At 45.5% G+C, this 16,497-nt stretch overlaps 2 protein-coding genes across 2 annotated transcripts in view; one reads left to right on the top strand and one right to left on the bottom strand.

Moving 5' to 3' along the window:
- Nucleotides 1-1,214: 1,214 nt before the first annotated feature.
- Nucleotides 1,215-9,095, bottom strand: LOC143298314 (uncharacterized). Its single transcript, XM_076611149.1, has 5 exons — nucleotides 8,736-9,095; nucleotides 7,404-7,549; nucleotides 4,518-4,710; nucleotides 3,003-3,140; nucleotides 1,215-2,012 (listed from the first exon to the last, which is right to left on the bottom strand). The coding sequence occupies exons 1-5, from the start codon at nucleotides 8,962-8,964 to the stop codon at nucleotides 1,564-1,566; spliced, it is 1,155 nt and encodes a 384-aa protein (XP_076467264.1). The 5' UTR covers nucleotides 8,965-9,095; the 3' UTR covers nucleotides 1,215-1,563.
- Nucleotides 9,096-11,593: 2,498 nt separating this feature from the next.
- The window catches only part of LOC143298357 (uncharacterized), a 31,127-nt gene continuing 26,223 nt past the window's right edge, over nucleotides 11,594-16,497 (top strand). Inside the window, exon 1 of the mRNA XM_076611252.1 lies at nucleotides 11,594-11,888. The gene's annotated coding sequence lies outside the window, so the exon portion shown is untranslated. The remainder of the gene's footprint in view (nucleotides 11,889-16,497) is intronic.

The raw sequence follows: 16,497 nt of genomic DNA, 5'->3' as shown, positions 1-16,497 counted from the left end.
GGACAGGACAGGCCTACAGCAGTGTGTGAAGGAAACAAAGGGAGATGACAGGACAGGCCTACAGCAGTGTGTGGAGGAAACAAAGGGACAGGAGAGGACAGGCCTACAGCAGTGTGTGGAGGAAACAAAGGGAGAGGACAGGACAGGCCTACAGCAGTGTGTGGAGGAAACAAAGGGACAGGATAGGACAGGCCTACAGCAGTGTGTGGAGGAAACAAAGGGACAGGACAGGACAGGCCTACAGCAGTGTGTGGAGGAAACAAAGGGACAGGACAGGACAGGCTTACAGCAGTGTGTGGAGGAAAGGAGGAAACAAAGGGACAGGACAGGCCTACAGCAGTGTGTGGAGGAAACAAAGGGACAGGACAGGACAGGCCTACAGCAGTGTGTGGGGGAAACAAAGGGACAGGACAGGCCTACAGCAGTGTGTGGAGGAAACAAAGGGACAGGACAGGACAGGCCTACAGCAGTGTGTGGGGGAAACAAAGGGACAGGACAGGACAGGCCTACAGCAGTGTGTGGAGGAAACAAAGGGACAGGACAGGCCTACAGCAGTGTGTGGGGGAAACAAAGGGACAGGACAGGCCTACAGCAGTGTGTGGAGGAAACAAAGGGACAGGACAGGACAGGCCTACAGCAGTGTGTGGGGGAAACAAAGGGACAGGACAGGACAGGCCTACAGCAGTGTGTGGAGGAAACAAAGGGACAGGACAGGCCTACAGCAGTGTGTGTGGGAAACAAAGGGACAGGACAGGCCTACAGCAGTGTGTGGAGGAAACAAAGGGACAGGACAGGCCTACAGCAGTGTGTGGGGGAAACAAAGGGACAGGACAGGCCTACAGCAGTGTGTGGAGGAAAGGAGGAAACAAAGGGACAGGACAGGCCTACAGCAGTGTGTGTGGAAAACAAAGGGACAGGACAGGCCTACAGCAGGGTGTGGAGGAAACAAAGGGACAGGACAGGCCTACAGCAGTGTGTGTGGGAAACAATGGGACAGGACAGGCCTACAGCAGTGTGTGGAGGAAACAAAGGGACAGGACAGGACAGGCCTACAGCAGTGTGTGGGGGAAACAAAGGGACAGGACAGGCCTACAGCAGTGTGTGTGGGAAACAAAGGGACAGGACAGGCCTACAGCAGGGTGTGGAGGAAACAAAGGGACAGGACAGGCCTACAGCAGGGTGTGGAGGAAACAAAGGGACAGGACAGGCCTACAGCAGGGTCGTAATGGGACAGCCATTCTCCTCATTGTGGCCTTTTCTGCTCCCTTTTCACACCACCCTGCAAGCCTCAACATGTGGAAACGGAGAAAAAAAATCTCATGCATGATTTTTGAAGAAAAGATAAGAGTAAATATTTTCCATGCTCCTAGCACATTTGGTATCCAGCCTTTGTTTGGGTTGCCAACTTATTTTTTATTCAAGCCCTTTCTCTCCCCCACATTTTTTCTGTATGTGATATGCAGTGTTACTCGTACTTGCTTGCTTAAAGATTTGGTTGTCTTCTCTTATCAGGCTTTTTAGCACTTGATCAAAACTCAGGCTTGTTGGCACAAATACCCATGTTCAGTCTATCAGTGCCCAGGGGCAGGTGTTAATCTTATTTCCATCAGGCCACTCATAGGATGTCTTGTACTCTGTGTTGGAAGGGGTACAGAGTGCTGTTGCTGGCGGTCGGCCTCGGACATGTGTGTCTGGTCTGGGGTTGATGGGTAGGTCTGTGCAGCGCGGGGTGTTGACAGGCTGGGCGTATTGATCCATGTACTCTGTGTGGCCGGGGAAGGTGGTGTTGATTCCCGCCCTCTCCTGTGGGGTCATGTTGAAGCGACCGGGCAGTGGTGTCTCCTTGCTGGCCGTGGGGTCTGTGGGCTGCTGGGTGGCCAGGGAGTTATTTACAGCGTTGAGGAAACGGATGTTCTCCACATGCTCACTGTAGTTGGGGGTACCACCGGCTCTGACGCCAGGAGCTGTCATGGTGTTACTGCGAGGGTACAAACTGTCGATGGTTCTGTAACCTGTGAAGACAAAATATGCTCTCAGTTGACAGTCATTGGGGGATAATTAGCTGTACTTTAAATCATTACTAGCAGGAAAAAGTAGTTTAATGTCAAAGAGGGCAAGGTTTTTCTCTATGACAGAATTGTAGTGTACTCTTCTGTCAGAATACAACTAAGTGTAACTTTTAAATACTGTTGAAGAAGATAAGTACAACTTAGAAACCAGGCAAACAGAAATAAACTGATCTAGCCTTGAAAGGACCGGGCAAAACTTCATAAATAAACTGATATCCTGATGATTATTTCTCATGTGTTAAGCAGTCATATAACCTATATTTCAATATTTCTGTCGCACACCATACATTCATAATCATGTTTTTCTGGGTCTGGGTAATGATTGGTGTGTAATAATATGTAGTACTACTGTAGTTTTTAATGTTAAGTTGTGACCTTTTTTTTCCTTTTTCTTTTTTTTTTCTCCTTTTTTTTTCTTTTTCTTTTTTGCTCTGTTGATTTTATGATACCTGTTCAGTATCTTCATATTCTTTATGAATATTTCTTCACTGAGAATCAGATTCCCTCTTCTCAGTTATTTTGAATCGAGGCCCTCACAGTGTAGACAGCACCAGTCCCATCCTTTCTTTGCTATTTATACTAGGAAAATGTTAATAAACACAACATGAAGTGTGGTCAGGTATTGCCAAGTCAGTGTAGGTATTGCCAAGTCAGTGTGGTCAGGTATTGCCAAGTCAGTGTGGTCAGGCAGGCAGTGTGTTCAGGAAGGCAGGCAGGCAGTGTGGTCAGGCAGGCAGGCAGTCAGTGTGTTCAGGCAGTCAGTGTGTTCAGGCAGTCAGTCAGTGTGTTCAGGAAGGCAGTCAGTTTGTCAGGCAGGCAGTGTGGTCAGGCAGGCAGGCAGGCAGTGTGGTCAGGCAGGCAGGCAGTGTGGTCAGGAAGGCAGTCACTGCAGTCAGTGTGGTCAGGCAGGTCTGTGGAGAAGGGGAAACATACCTCTGAAGATGGTCATGGGTTCACGCTCGTTGCTGAAGCGAACCTGCTTCCCCAGGGAACCAATGTGATCGGGCTTCACGCTGCCCCAGCCAGAGGTCAGCAGCTTTGGACGTTGTGGTCTCTCTGTGCTGTAGGAACCTGATGGGCATTGGTCAGAGAATTCATTGACAGTCGCTGAGTTCCTGTCTCTCAGTATTTGGAAAGGACAGTTGGAAGAGAAAAACATGTCTCGATCCATGCTTTGTATCACAGTATATGCGTGCATGCGTGTGGGTGGGCGCGCGCGCACACGAGAGAGAGAGAGTAAAAAGAAGTATGTTTCATTAACAATCGTTGGTTCATAAGCATTTGAATTTGTCTGTGAGTTCATAATAATTGTGTGGAACTTGTGCAGGAGTTAGAGTTCATAATGATGGTGTAGATCGTACTGCTATATGAGCTAGACAGAGGGTTCATAATAATGGTGTAGATCTTATTGTTATAGGAGTCAGACAGAGGGTTCATAATAATGGTATAGATCTTATTGCTATAGGAGTAAGACAGGGTTCATAATAATGGTATAGATCTTATTACAATAGGAGTCAGACAGACTGTTCATTATGACGGTGTAGATCTTATTGCTATTGGAGTAAGACAGAGGGTACATAATGATAGTGAAGATGTTATTGTGGAAGGGCTAAGACACAGGGTTCATGATGATGGCGTAGATCTTATTGCTATAGTAAGGCAGAGGGTTCATAATGATGGTACAGATCTTATAGCTATAGGAGTAAGACAGAGGGTTCATGATGATGGTATATATCTTATTGCTAAAGGAGTAAGACAGAGGGTTCATAATGATGGTATAGATCTTACTGTTATAGGAGTAAGACAGAGGGTTCATAATGATGGTATAGATCATATTGCTATATAAGTTAGAAGGTTCATAAGGATGGTGTGGATCTAATTGCTATAGGAGTAATACAGACGGTTCATAATGAAGGTGTAGAGCTTATTGCTATGGGAGTAAGACAGCGGGTTCATTATGATGGTGTAGACCTCATTGTTATAGGAGTAAGCCAGAGGGTTCATAATGATAGTGTAGATCTTATTGCTATATAAGGTAGAGGGTTCATAAAGATGGTGTAGATCTTATTGCTATAGGAGTAAGACAGCGGGTTCATAAGGATGGTGTAGACCTTATTGCTATAGGAGTAAGCCAGAGGATTCATAATGATGATGTAGATCTTATTGATAAATTAGTAACACAGAGAGTTCATAAGGATGGTGTGGATATTATTACTATTGGCGTAAGACAGAGGGTTCAAAATGATGGCGTAGATCGTATTACTATTTGGGTAAGACAGGGTTTACAATGATGGTGTAAATCTTATTGCTATAGGAGTAACACAGAGGGTTTATAGTGATGTTGTAGATCTTATTACTATTGGGGTAACACAGACGGTTCATATTGACGATGCAGATCTCTTTTTGCAATTGGCGGTACAGAGTCCTTGATGATGACGTGGAACTTACTGCCAGAGCTAGACAGACGGTTCATGAAACCAGTCTTCCCTTCCTTGTCCATCCAGTAGGTCTGCAGCCTGGAAGGCTCTTGGGGCCCCCGGGTCAGGTTGTTTCTGTAGCCAAGGTAGCGATCAGTCACACCCACATGATCACCAAACTTCCGGATGCGGTCTGCTGCTCCGTAGGTATATGGCTCCAAATCCTATCCAACAAACCAGCGCAATTCGCATTTCCTTTCAAGCTGTGTTTCACAAATGATCAAATTCATCAAAAACTCTCTAGTTTGTGCAGATTCTACCAGACTCACTTGGTTTTGCTAGATACAGTCAAAGCCGCTTATAACGAATCGCCGGAGACATTCAAAATTGCTTCGTTATATCCGGCTTTTGTTTCATCCGACGCACCCGTTATAAAGAATTTCTATCTGGTTGCTTCGTTGTATCCGGCGTGTCGTTTCTCTCTCTCTCTCTCTCCCCATCTCTCTCACACCACACCATACACACACACACATATACACGCACACACGTGTGTGCCCGCATTCATGGGCAGTAATCAAGCTCGTTTCCTAGGCTGTTGTATACTCGATTTTTTTTTTCTGTCGAAAATATGGCTGTAAATTGATGTAAACAGATCACATAGGCATATACTGCAATTTTAAGGTTTAGAAACTGATACTAAGTAAAGCTGGAAAACAAAATTCATTGTATTATTCTGAAGACTGCAGAAGAAAAGGTTGTCAGAAGAAATCACACAGCGCTACAATTTGAAGGCGAGAGGGGGAAAGGAGGCGATTTCTGCAGTGTTCGTTTACTGTTTCACGCTGTTCGGTCGTTGGAGTACGCACTGGGAAAAAGTGGTATGGAAATAAAAGTCTGTCGTACTGGAGAGCACTTTGTGCTAGTCACAGCTTGGCAAGAAATCACAATAACCAAAAATAAATAGTGTCTGAAATAGGTCTTGAAAGGAATTTTTAAAAAAACAAAAAAACTTTTCTCCACAACTTTTCTTTCAACTTCTTGAATAATTTCACATTTTCCCTTTAGCGACAGACCTTTGCGACACTGATGCAGACGCCATGATGAAATGGCCTGTGAAATCAAGGCTTGACACCCTCCTCCCCGTTCTCCCCACCCTCGTCCCTCTAGCATACCACCATCAACAGTCGTTGAACCTTGGAACCACGTGAGTCAACTACTCTGTTTCGACAATCACAGGCACTCACTTTACAGGACATTAGAATACGAATCTATTGTTTGCGAAATACAGAGGTTACATTTACCATACAACAAACATACAGTAAAAAGAAAAAAAAAATGTGAACATCTTATCTACCTGCGTGTATGTGAAGCTGTGTAAGAAAATGAGTGAAACAAGCTTTGGATTATGCGGCAAGTCAAACACAATAAATGTGTGATTTCTATTTAGAGCAACGTACAGAAAGCTCTACAATTCGTGTGTCTTTGTGGACACTCCTCCATCTCCCTAGAAAAGCCAGCGATCGTATGAAACAATATACATCGCAGCGAAATTAACAAAAATTTCCCAGAAATGGTTCCGAACACAAAAGCAACCGGTTCGCTATATCCGGCGACTTCGTTCAGCTATAACCGGCGTGATCGCCCGCTGGGGACTCCGAAACCATCGTTTTGTCACAAGCGGCATTTCGTTACATCCGCCGTATTTTTAGTCATGTGATGAAGGCTTCGTCAAGTTATATCCGGCAATCGTTACATCCGACTTCGTTATAAACGGCTTCAACTGTATGCTCATCTTCTACTGGAACAAAACAAACATTTTACCTCAGTGCCTTGCTTCAGTGCAATTTTGTACAATAGTACACGTATACGTCCAGGAACAAACTGGGTGATGTTATGTCGGGGTAACCCAACGGCAAGGTTCCTCTTTTGCCAGTCAACGGCAAGGTAACTTTTTTGTCAACGGCAAGGTACCTCTTTTGTCAACCGCAAGGTACCTTGTTTGTCAACAGCATTTACAAAGACAGGAAATGTTGACAATATAGTTTAAGATACCAGTTCAGTCCACACTTTGTTAAGGAGTGGTCGCCAGCTCTGGGGTGGTGAAAAATCTGTTTCTAAGTCATCATCACTATCATAAAATAGGTGGTGATTACGATCATGTTAATAAGTAATGCACCCTCTTTATCTTTTTCTTCATAATTTTATGGCAGAGAGAAAATGGGGAATACTTTATATATAGGTTTGTCTTTTTCCTTCATCATGAAATTAAGAAGGGGAGTAAATTTTGTATAGATCTGTATCATTGTCCTTGTTCATCAAGTTATGATTGCGAAAAAATGGAAGTATATTTTAGACCTGTATCTTTCGTTTGTTCATCACGTAATGAGAGAGAGAAGGGGTACGTTTTGTGTAGATCTTTAGTTTATCTTTTTCCTTGTTCATAATGTTACGAGAGAAAGCGAGGGAGAGAGAAGAAAGGGTTACCTTTTAGATCTGTATCACCCTCCACCTTCGTGTTATCAGAGACAAATGGGGTGCCTTTTAGATCTGTATATCTTTCCCAGGTCATAGTATTATGATAGAGAAAAACAAGAAGGGTTGCCCATTTGTTCATCACGTAATGAGAGAGAGAAGGGCTACGTTTTGTATAGATCTTTAGTTTATCTTTTTCCTTGTTCATTATGTTACGAGAGAAAGAGAGAAGAAAGGGGTACCTTTTAGATCTGTATCACCCTCCACCTTCGTGTTATCAGAGACAAAGGGGGTGCCTTTTAGATCTGTATATCTTTCCCTGGTCATCGTATTATGATAGAGAAAAACAAGAAGGGTTGCCCAGTAGATCTGTTTATTTTTCTTTGTTCGTGTTATGACAGTGTGAGAGAAAGAAGAGACAGAGAGAGACAGACAGAGAGAGTACTTTTTGGATGTGCAGGAGGGTGGTCATGGCCCACTGATGATCCTCTCTCACTTCGTTCTCCTGTTTCTGGGCCATGGGCACCGCTCTCAGCTGGCTCTTGTAATCAAACAGCCGTGCAGCAGCTCGGTCCAATATGCTGGTCGCCCCTGCTCCGTAACATAACAACTTGTGTACATGACAAAGGATTGGAAGCTTGGTGACAGTCCTCAGACAGGACCAGAAATGGCCACCAATTGCTTGGGATGTTATCACTGAACCCCTTTTAATTAAAAAAAAAAAATTGTTTAGCATTTTTCTTCCAAAATAAAAAGAAGTTTTTAATTTCTTTCGTGATACTTTTCTTCGTTCACTACTTGCTTTGAGATGGTTCAATATAGATACCATAGAATAATAGAGACTAAAATGGAGTTGAAAGTTGGTGCGATTTGCTGCAAACTGCACTCCAGCGATTAGCTTTTTCCTGTGTTAAGAAGAAGAAAAAATGTTCTGTATTTATGTAGTTTGCTGTTCAACAAGCTACAACGGCACACACACACACAAACACTGACATGGACTCTTTCCTGCAGTCTGAATTTTTGTAAACCCTTGTTCCTGTTATAATCATCTATCAATGATCGACAATTATCAATTTTGTACATTTAGGAAACTACACAGTGACGTATATAAATTAACAGAAATAACAATATAAAAAAGTGCGTGGGGGTAGGGGACCCCAAACCCATCGCTGGTGTGCAGGGTTCAGATTTGTTTCGACACTATTCAGCAATAAAGAATATAATGTTCTATCTGAATTTTAAAATGTTATAGTGCATAATGTCATGATTTAAGTGAAATGGAAAGTATACATGAAATGTGCTTCCGAAGATGCAACAATTCTGAAAAGGTGTAAATTCTTACCACTGATGACGTTTGTTTGATAACCAACAGAAAAGAGAAGATTTCTACAGTATCACAGCAGTTCAAAACGTTGCTTTTTTCGTCATGATAATTGGAATATTATATATGGTCCTGTCATTTCACCCAAAGGAAAGTGCTCATGAATCGGTTTGGGGATCTACTGGGCGGAGGTCTATCAGTGATGGAATCTATCAGGTCCCTGTGTAAAAGGCCCTTTGGCTTGGCACAGCTGTCAGCATGCTGTTCCCAGCCCGCGAAAGACTGGACAGCAGGGCCAAGGTGACTATGTTCTGCGAATGGAGCGTGGAATGGGTGTTGAGTCTATGGCTTCAGACTGCAGACCAAAGACAGTTGGCATGTCAGTGTTCAGACATGTTTATGCATGCTCTCACCCTCTCTCTCAGTCTCCGGCACACAAAAACACGGCACACTGACCAGATATAGAGGCTGCTGTATTTCTGGGATTAAAGGTCTTCTGCCAGTCCTCGGAACCCAACAGCGTGCTGTCCAGCCGTAAGTGCTCCAGGCCATTATTGATGGCATTCAGCTCGCGGGCAATCTCTTCCGTGCAGTAGTAGTCACCGGACTGCAAGATATCGCGGATATCTGCCTCCACGGTGTCAATTGTGCTCTTCAGAGCATTTGTCGCGCGATTGATCTCCATTGCGGAGATGACCGAGCTCCTTTTGGGTTCAAAACACACCCCGATGAATACGAGGAACAAGAGAGATCGGGGTGCTTGGACTTCCCCGATTTGTTCCTCTCTTTTCCCCTCTGCACCTGGCTTGAAGCAGACGATCGAACGACGCCGCCTTTGGCAACCGTTGGTTCCCTTGCCTCACATGACGCGAGAGTGTCACAGGGGAAACAAATCTTACCGTCTACAGGCAGGTTGAGTTTCGCGCCAGTGGCATCTGATGGCACGCCATTGTTTTCAAAAGGCTGCTTCACCTCCCTGATGAGTGATTTTGCCCTTTCAGTTATTTACACCTCGTTCCGTTTGTGGTGCATTATTCTCTTTTTCTCTCCACATCCTCTCTCTCTCTTTCTGGCCCGCCAGTTCGCCTATACCATAAAAAGTGTAAGGCTCACGGTACTAGTAAAATGACGCCCCCCGCCCCCCCTCCCTTCCCCTACCCATGTGTTTTTGGTTTACAGAAAACTGGGAAGATACCTTGTAAATGCCAAAGCACTCACTATGACCAAAAAAAACAACAACAAAACAACAAAAACAAACAAACAAAAATCGGCAATAACTGATGATTCAGTTTGCCATTTGTGCAGATTTAGATCTCTCTCCGCGGTTCTCTCTCTCTCTCTCTCTCTCTATTTTTTTTCAGAGAGAGAGAGAAAGAGGGGGGGGGGGGGGGGGGGGGGGGGGGCTCAAGTTGCACGAGATGTCCATTGTCACTGAAAACCCAGGAAAAAGCATGACGTTTCTACGGGCCGTGACACGGTGTTCTTGTGTCAGTAGCCGCACTGTAGCGCGCGTACACACACACACACACACACACACCGCAGTTTGCGCACCGGCGGGGCTGACAAACACGTACACACTAAGTTTCAGCCAGTTTCAAGCTGTTAGAGCGTTCAGACAAATCCATATACTCTTCAGTCATCACATATGCTTTAAAACAAATGAATAAATAGATAAATAGACTGACGATAAATTATTAAATAGATAAATAGACTGACGATAAAATTTGACTCGAAAATCGAAAACTAGGCAGCACTGGAGGTTTGTGAACCTGACCGTGCAGAAAGCCAACTGACGCACTGATCACTGAGTCATGCCTTGAGAGCCTGTCCCAGGTTTGTGGAAATCACTGATGAAAATGAAAGAAAACAGGAAGCCAAAATAAACAAAAAAGTAAATATGTTGAAATAGTATAGTGAATGAGAAGGGTTCCTGGAATTGATTGAAATTGAAATCATGATAGGAACGAAACTGAGCCATGATCAACAAACCCGCACCCACCCACACATGCGCACAAAATATCTTGTGAAAAATTACTGAATCTCTTGTGAAAAATCACTGAAGGAGTTCATGCAGATACTTGAGCCGGACTGCCGGTAGATTTTGTACAGCCGTGGAACTGGCGGGTGGGGCCGGCCGGGCCCACTGTGCACGGCGTGTGCGGCCGACTCCAGTCAGCTTGAAGATGATATAAGAGGGGTTTGCCCACTGATCTTTGGGGTTTACCCCTCAGTGAAGTTTTTCTCCCCAGGACAGGACACGGCCAGGTCTGGGTCCACTATGCCAACACTGGCAGTGCGTGCGCGTGTGTCAGTGTGTATGTGCGCGTATGTGTGTGTGTGCCAGTGTGTGTGTGTGTGTATGTGTGTGTGCCTCTCCGTGTGCGTGCCAGTGCGTATGTCTGTCTGTCATGGTGTGTGTCAGTGTGTGTGTTTGTGTGTCAGTTGTGTGTGCGTGCGCGTCAGTGTGTGTGTGCGTGCATGCGTGCGTGCAGTGTGCCACTGACTGAGTGCCTATGTGTGTGTGTGTGCCGGGTGTGTGTGTGTGTGTGTGTCACTGACGGTGTGTGTGTGTGCCATGTGCGTGTGTGTGTGTGTGTGTGTGTGTGCAGCCGGTGTGCCTCCAGTATGTGTGTGTGTGTGTGTGTGCCATGTGCGTGTGTGTGTGTGTGTGTGTGTGTGAATGTGCGCGCACGCGTGCGTGTGTGTCCGCTTAATTCTCAGTGTACGAGAAATGATAACTCGGATGAAAGAAAATCAATGTATTTTCTTTCCTTTGACTTGACATTTGTCAGTGTTTTGCAGTTTACTGAGACACTGCACAAGAAAATGGGGGGGGGGGGGGGGGGGGGGGGGGGAAGCATACAAGAAGTCGCACACACGTGTTGCACGAAAAGCAGCCCGGCGGCGACATGCAGGTGTTTATTCACCCTGCAGTCTGTTAGACACGTGCAACACGTCTGTCAGTGACTAACGACTGAGTGGCAGAACACAGCAGTTCACGATGGTCGGTCTCTGTGTGTGTCAGTTCATGATGGAAGGGGTGGAACAGCATGGTGTAGAAGTTGTGTCTGTCAGGTCACCCTATTACCTGTTTGACATGTTCTGCCTGTTTTTTAAAAAAATTAAAATCGTAGGCTTGCTTGTCTGGGTATTAGGTTATCCGTATTCCAGACACTCAGTGATGAAGAAAGTGGGAGGAAAAGTCAGTCAGAGTTGCGGGTAGTGTGACGGTGTCGGTTGGAAACTGGCAACACGATGAAGGCAAAGTGCCGTGCCATGTGCTGAGACCAGGCCATGTATCTCACTGGCTAAGACAACAGCGCACAACGCCTGTATGTTGGCAACCCCCACCGTTTGTTCCCCCATCACTTTCAAGACACTTTGTCTTTCGGCTTGCATGTGAGCAGACGAATTTCGGCTGACGTCAGAGGCTGCGCGTGGCTGGTGTGTGTCTGTCGGTACCGGAGTCTTTCCGCACAACCAGAGAGAGCCTGGCAGTCCCTGTCTGTTGTTGTGGGAGCTGGAGCCGTTCTTATCCCCCCAAAGAAAGGAGCTGTAATCCGCCGCGAGGCACGCTTAAGAACTGCATGAGTTCCAGCGAAAACCAAGGTGAGTTCAATTGGGGGTTCTGGCTTCGCTTTGACTCCGTTCAACAGGCAAGGCTGACAGACCTGGGCGATGATCCCGGATGGATGCATTGTTACGTGGTGCAAGTTAATTCACGGCTTCAGTACCAGAGGAAGAGCGTGAATGCAAAGCTGGTTGGGGGGTGGTGGGTTGCATCCCCTTGTTCCTGCCAGCTGATTGTGGCCACTGTGGCAGTTTGCGCCATGTGCTGAATTGACGTGTGTGTGTGTGTGTGTGTGTGTGTGTGTGTGGAACGGGATGGGAGGGGAGGGATGGGAGGTTGGTGGGGGTATGATGGTTTTTTTGTTTTTTTGTTGTTGTTCTTTTTGTTGTTCTTTTTGGGTATTCTTTGAGTTTCTCTCTCTCTCTCTTTCTCTGTCTGTTTGCCTGTCTGTCATGTATTGTAATGACTATTTTTACTGTTTTTTGTGCATGCATGTGTAATTTTGACAGTGTTGCTACCCCCGAAAACAGAGTATGGTTGCCTACATGGCGGGGTAAAAACGGTCATACACGTTAAAGCCCACTCGTGTACATGCGAGTGAATGTGGGAGTTGCAGCCCACGAACGCAGAAGAAGAAGGAGAAGACAATGTTGCTGTTGTGAATGTTTTTGCTTTCACATTTTTCTTCTTCTTTTTTTCTCTCTCTAATCAATTTTCCAACCCAGAGGGCCGGATGTAAATAAGCACACTTTGCTTACTCCATTACCCTCTTGAAATATGATTTCATTCATTTGTTTGTTTCGTTCTCTCTCTCTCTCTCTCTCTCTCTCTCCCCCTCCCCCCCCTCCCTTCCCCTCTCTGTCTCTCTGAGGTACACTCTCCCTTTCTGTCCCTCTCTTTCTCTCTCCTTCCCTCCTCCCCCCCTCTCTCTCTCAAGCATTGTCTCGCTTACTCTGTTACCCTCTGAAAATAAAATTCATTCAATTTAATACTCGCTCTCTGTCTCTGTCTGTCTCTCTCTCTTGCTCTCTCTCTCTCATCCATGTATTATTTCTCTTTTGTGTGTTTTTTTTCTTTCTTCCTGTCTTCTTTCTCCCTACCTTTCCTTCTCTGTCTTTCTCCGTGTACAAACAATTCTCTGTAAAAACGATACACTGTGGAGTGTGGTGGTACAGCACTGAGCACTGACAAAGGAGACCTGAAGGCTGGGGTGTAGTGGTACAGCACTGACAAAGGAGACCTGAAGGCTGGGGTGTAGTGGTACAGCACTGACAAAGGAGACCTGAAGGCTGGGGTGTAGTGGTACAGCACTGACAAAGGAGACGTGAGGTGTAGTGGTACAGCACTGACAAAGGAGACCTGGGGTGTAGTGGTACAGCACTGACAAAGGAGACCTGAGGTGTAGTGGTACAGCACTGACAAAGGAGACCTGATGGCTGAGGTGTATTGGTACTGCTAGCACCTGTCTCCAAAGCAACAGACCCGAGCTGACGTAGGGCAAACATCAGGATTTGACCACCCACCTTGTTCCCTCCCCTCACCACATCATGCGTGGTGGTCTGGGTGCTAGTTTTCCACATGGAATGATAGAGAGGTGCACAGCAACAAGAGAGATTACCCTGAAAAAAAATGACAACACATTATGAGCAGGGAAAAGGAAGAAAACGTTAGAGTTGTGTCTGTATATTTTAATGTGACATGCTTTCCCAGGGAGAGTATCATGAGTTTCCTGCAGAGTAGTCTGTTGTCTGAAATGTAGAAGGCACGGTCTTGCCTTGTTCATGCAACAGTTTGGGCTTGATAGATGTGCATATGCTATACACCCATCCCATAAGGAAAATGTCAAACAAATCCGCATATAAAAGACTATTTCAAGGTATGAAAAAGTCTTAAGAGTTTTGTTTTAGAAATATTTTGAACAGTTGCAAAATCGTCTCCATACCCACTCCTCACTTTGAGTTTGACTTGAACAGTGTATCTGTTTGCTGTTGTTCTTGTGTGTGTGTGTGCGTGTGTGTGTGTGTGTGTGTGTGTGTGTTGTGGTTCCTGGAATGATTCATTATAAGAAGAATGATAAATGAATAAAGGTATATATAGAGAGCTAAATGACAGCTGTCGTTCACTGATATACATAACTAACAGTAACACAGAGCGAAGAAAGACAAAACTTGGAAGAGATGACCTTAAGCAGATTGTGGAGACTGCACAGTCGGTCTGTTTTTTTGGTTGGTGGTGGTGGTGGTGGTGGTGGTTGTGAGAATGGTTTGTGGTTGTGATAAATGTTTGTGGTGGTGGTTGTGAGAACAGTTTGTGGTGGTGGTGGTTGTGAGAAATGTTTGTGGTGGTGGTTGTGAGAATGGTTTGTGGTGTGGTTGTGAGAATGGTTTGTGGTTGTGAGAATGGTTTGTGGTGGTGGTTGTGAGAATGGTTTGTGGTGGTGGTTGTGAGAATGGTTGGGGTGGTGGTTGTGAGAATGGTTTGTGGTGATGGTGGTTGTGAGAACAGTTGGTGGTGGTTGTGAGAATGGTTTGTTATGGTGGCTGTGAGAATGGTTTGTGGTGGTGGTGGTTGTGTGAATGGTTTGTGGTGGTGGTTGTGTGAATGCTTTGTGAAGGTGGTTGTGTGAATGGTTTGTGGTGGTGGTTGTGTGAATGCTTTGTGGTGGTGGTGGTTGTGAGAATGGTTTGTGGTGGTGGTTGTGTGAATGCTTTGTGGTGGTGGTTGTGTGAATGCTTTGTGGTGGTGGTGGTTGTGAGAATGGTTTGTGGTGGTGGTTGTGAGAACGGTTTGTGGTGGTGGTGGTGGTTGTGAGAAATGTTTGTGGTGGTGGTTGTGAGAATGGTTTGTGGTTGTGAGAACGGTTTGTGGTGGTGGTTGTGAGAACGGTTGGTGGTGGTGGTTGTGAGAATGGTTGTTGGTGGTGGTTGCGAGAATGGTTTGTGGTGGTGGTTGTGTGAATGGTTTGTGAAGGTGGTTGTGAGAATGGTTTGTGGTGGTGGTGGTTGTGAGAATGGTTTGTGGTGGTGGTTGTGAGAATGGTTTGTGGTGGTGGTGGTTGTGAGAAATGTTTGTGGTGGTGGTTGTGAGAATGGTTTGTGGTTGTGAGAAGAGTTTGTGGTGGTGGTTGTGAGAATGGTTGTTGTGGTTGTGAGAATGGTTTATGAAGGTGGTTGTAATGGTTTGTGAAGGTGGTTGTGAGAATGGTTTGTGGTGGTGGTTGTGAGAATGGTTTGTGGTGGTGGTTGTGAGAATGGTTTGTTGTGTGAGAATGGTTTGTGGTGGTGGTTGTAATGGTTTGTGGTGGTGGTTGTGAGAATGGTTTGTGGTGGTGGTTGTGAGAATGGTTTGTTGTGTGAGAATGGTTTGTGGTGGTGGTTGTGAGAATAGTTTGTTGTGGTGTGTGGACCACCTTCTCCCTCTAATTTGACAGGTCAGTACATAGCTTAACTTTTACCGTACCTGCCTTATCCACCAACTTGACGTTTTCCCACATTGTGGGTTTGTGGGACCCGTACTGAATAAAGAGCCATTTTAGCAGTGCTCCCGGTCCGTATCTATACATTGTGGGTGTGTGGGACCCATAGTGGATAAAGAACTGGTTCAACAGTGCTCCCTGTCTGTATTTCATTATGTTTGGGAGTCTTTTTGGATTGAAAAGGGAGTAAACACGGTTCACATTTTTTCTGTTGATATGGAAAGTTGGAATAGGAGTGCTGTTTGCAAGATGTGTTTTTAGAATTTACTTAAGAATCAACCTGGACCAAAACAGTTGACATATATAATTTGTTATATGATATCTGGAAATGACCTGGTATAAAATGGATGATTTTTGTTAGTTAAAAGGCAAAAAATGGATCAACTGGATAGGTGTAAAGCATTAATGTGCATGCACCAATGTGGGCATGTGTGTGTGTGTGTGTGTGTGTGTGTGTGTGTGTGTGTGTGTGCATGTCTGTGTTGCCTGTTTGTGTATTTGTATGTGAGTGAGATAGAAATGGTACTCAGTGTGTGTGTGTGTGAGAGAGAGAGAAAGAGGGTTGGAGGGTTTTTGATAGACCACATGGATTGAATACAACATTATTAGAATCACGAGAAAAAAAAAATATATATATATGCGCAGACATGCATGCTGCTTTGCACATGTGCAAACATGCATTGCATGTAAGATGGACAGGAACAGAGACACACAGAGAAGTTCTTCTCGCAAAGTCGTGTTTGTGAAAGGAAGTGGGCACGGATGTAATATACGAGCTAAAGCAGGCGCGGATGTAAATGCGAACTAAAGCAGGCACAGGTGTAAAAGGAGTTACATGGTAATACACGCGAGACGACTACAGACTCTAAGAGAGCGTGTAACTGTGCACTGGGTTTGAGCGGGTGTCGAAGACAGCAGGCTCCATGTTGTGTACAGATGATAGGATAAATGACTCCACAAGGGCTTCACGCTGTGCCTGTTTCTCTCTTACTGCCTCATCACTGGCTGCCGTTGGGGAGCAGACACACGGTGATGGTGTTCACAGACACAGGGGATGCAGTGCGGGGTGGGGAGAGGGGTGCACTGGGGAGAGGGGTGCAATGGGGAGAGGGGTGTAGTGGGGAGAGGGGTGCATTGGGGAGAGGGGTGCAGTGGGGAGAGGGGTGTAGTGG

This window comes from Babylonia areolata, chromosome 23 (genome assembly GCF_041734735.1).
Source record: "Babylonia areolata isolate BAREFJ2019XMU chromosome 23, ASM4173473v1, whole genome shotgun sequence".
Taxonomy (NCBI): Eukaryota; Metazoa; Mollusca; class Gastropoda; order Neogastropoda; family Buccinidae; genus Babylonia; species Babylonia areolata.
This window is presented reverse-complemented; position numbering and strand designations above follow the sequence as displayed.

What these genes read in the sequence shown, in the direction of transcription:
- LOC143298314 (XM_076611149.1), bottom strand. Translation starts at nt 8,964, where the DNA reads ATGGAGATCAATCGCGCGACAAATGCTCTGAAGAGCACAATTGACACC. An exon ending in CCGTCTGTCTAGCTCTGGCA is followed by an intron (nt 3,141 to 4,517) that starts GTAAGTTCCACG and finishes AATGCCCATCAG; the next exon opens with GTTCCTACAGCACAGAGAGA. An exon ending in ACCCATGACCATCTTCAGAG is followed by an intron (nt 2,013 to 3,002) that starts GTATGTTTCCCC and finishes TTGTCTTCACAG; the next exon opens with GTTACAGAACCATCGACAGT.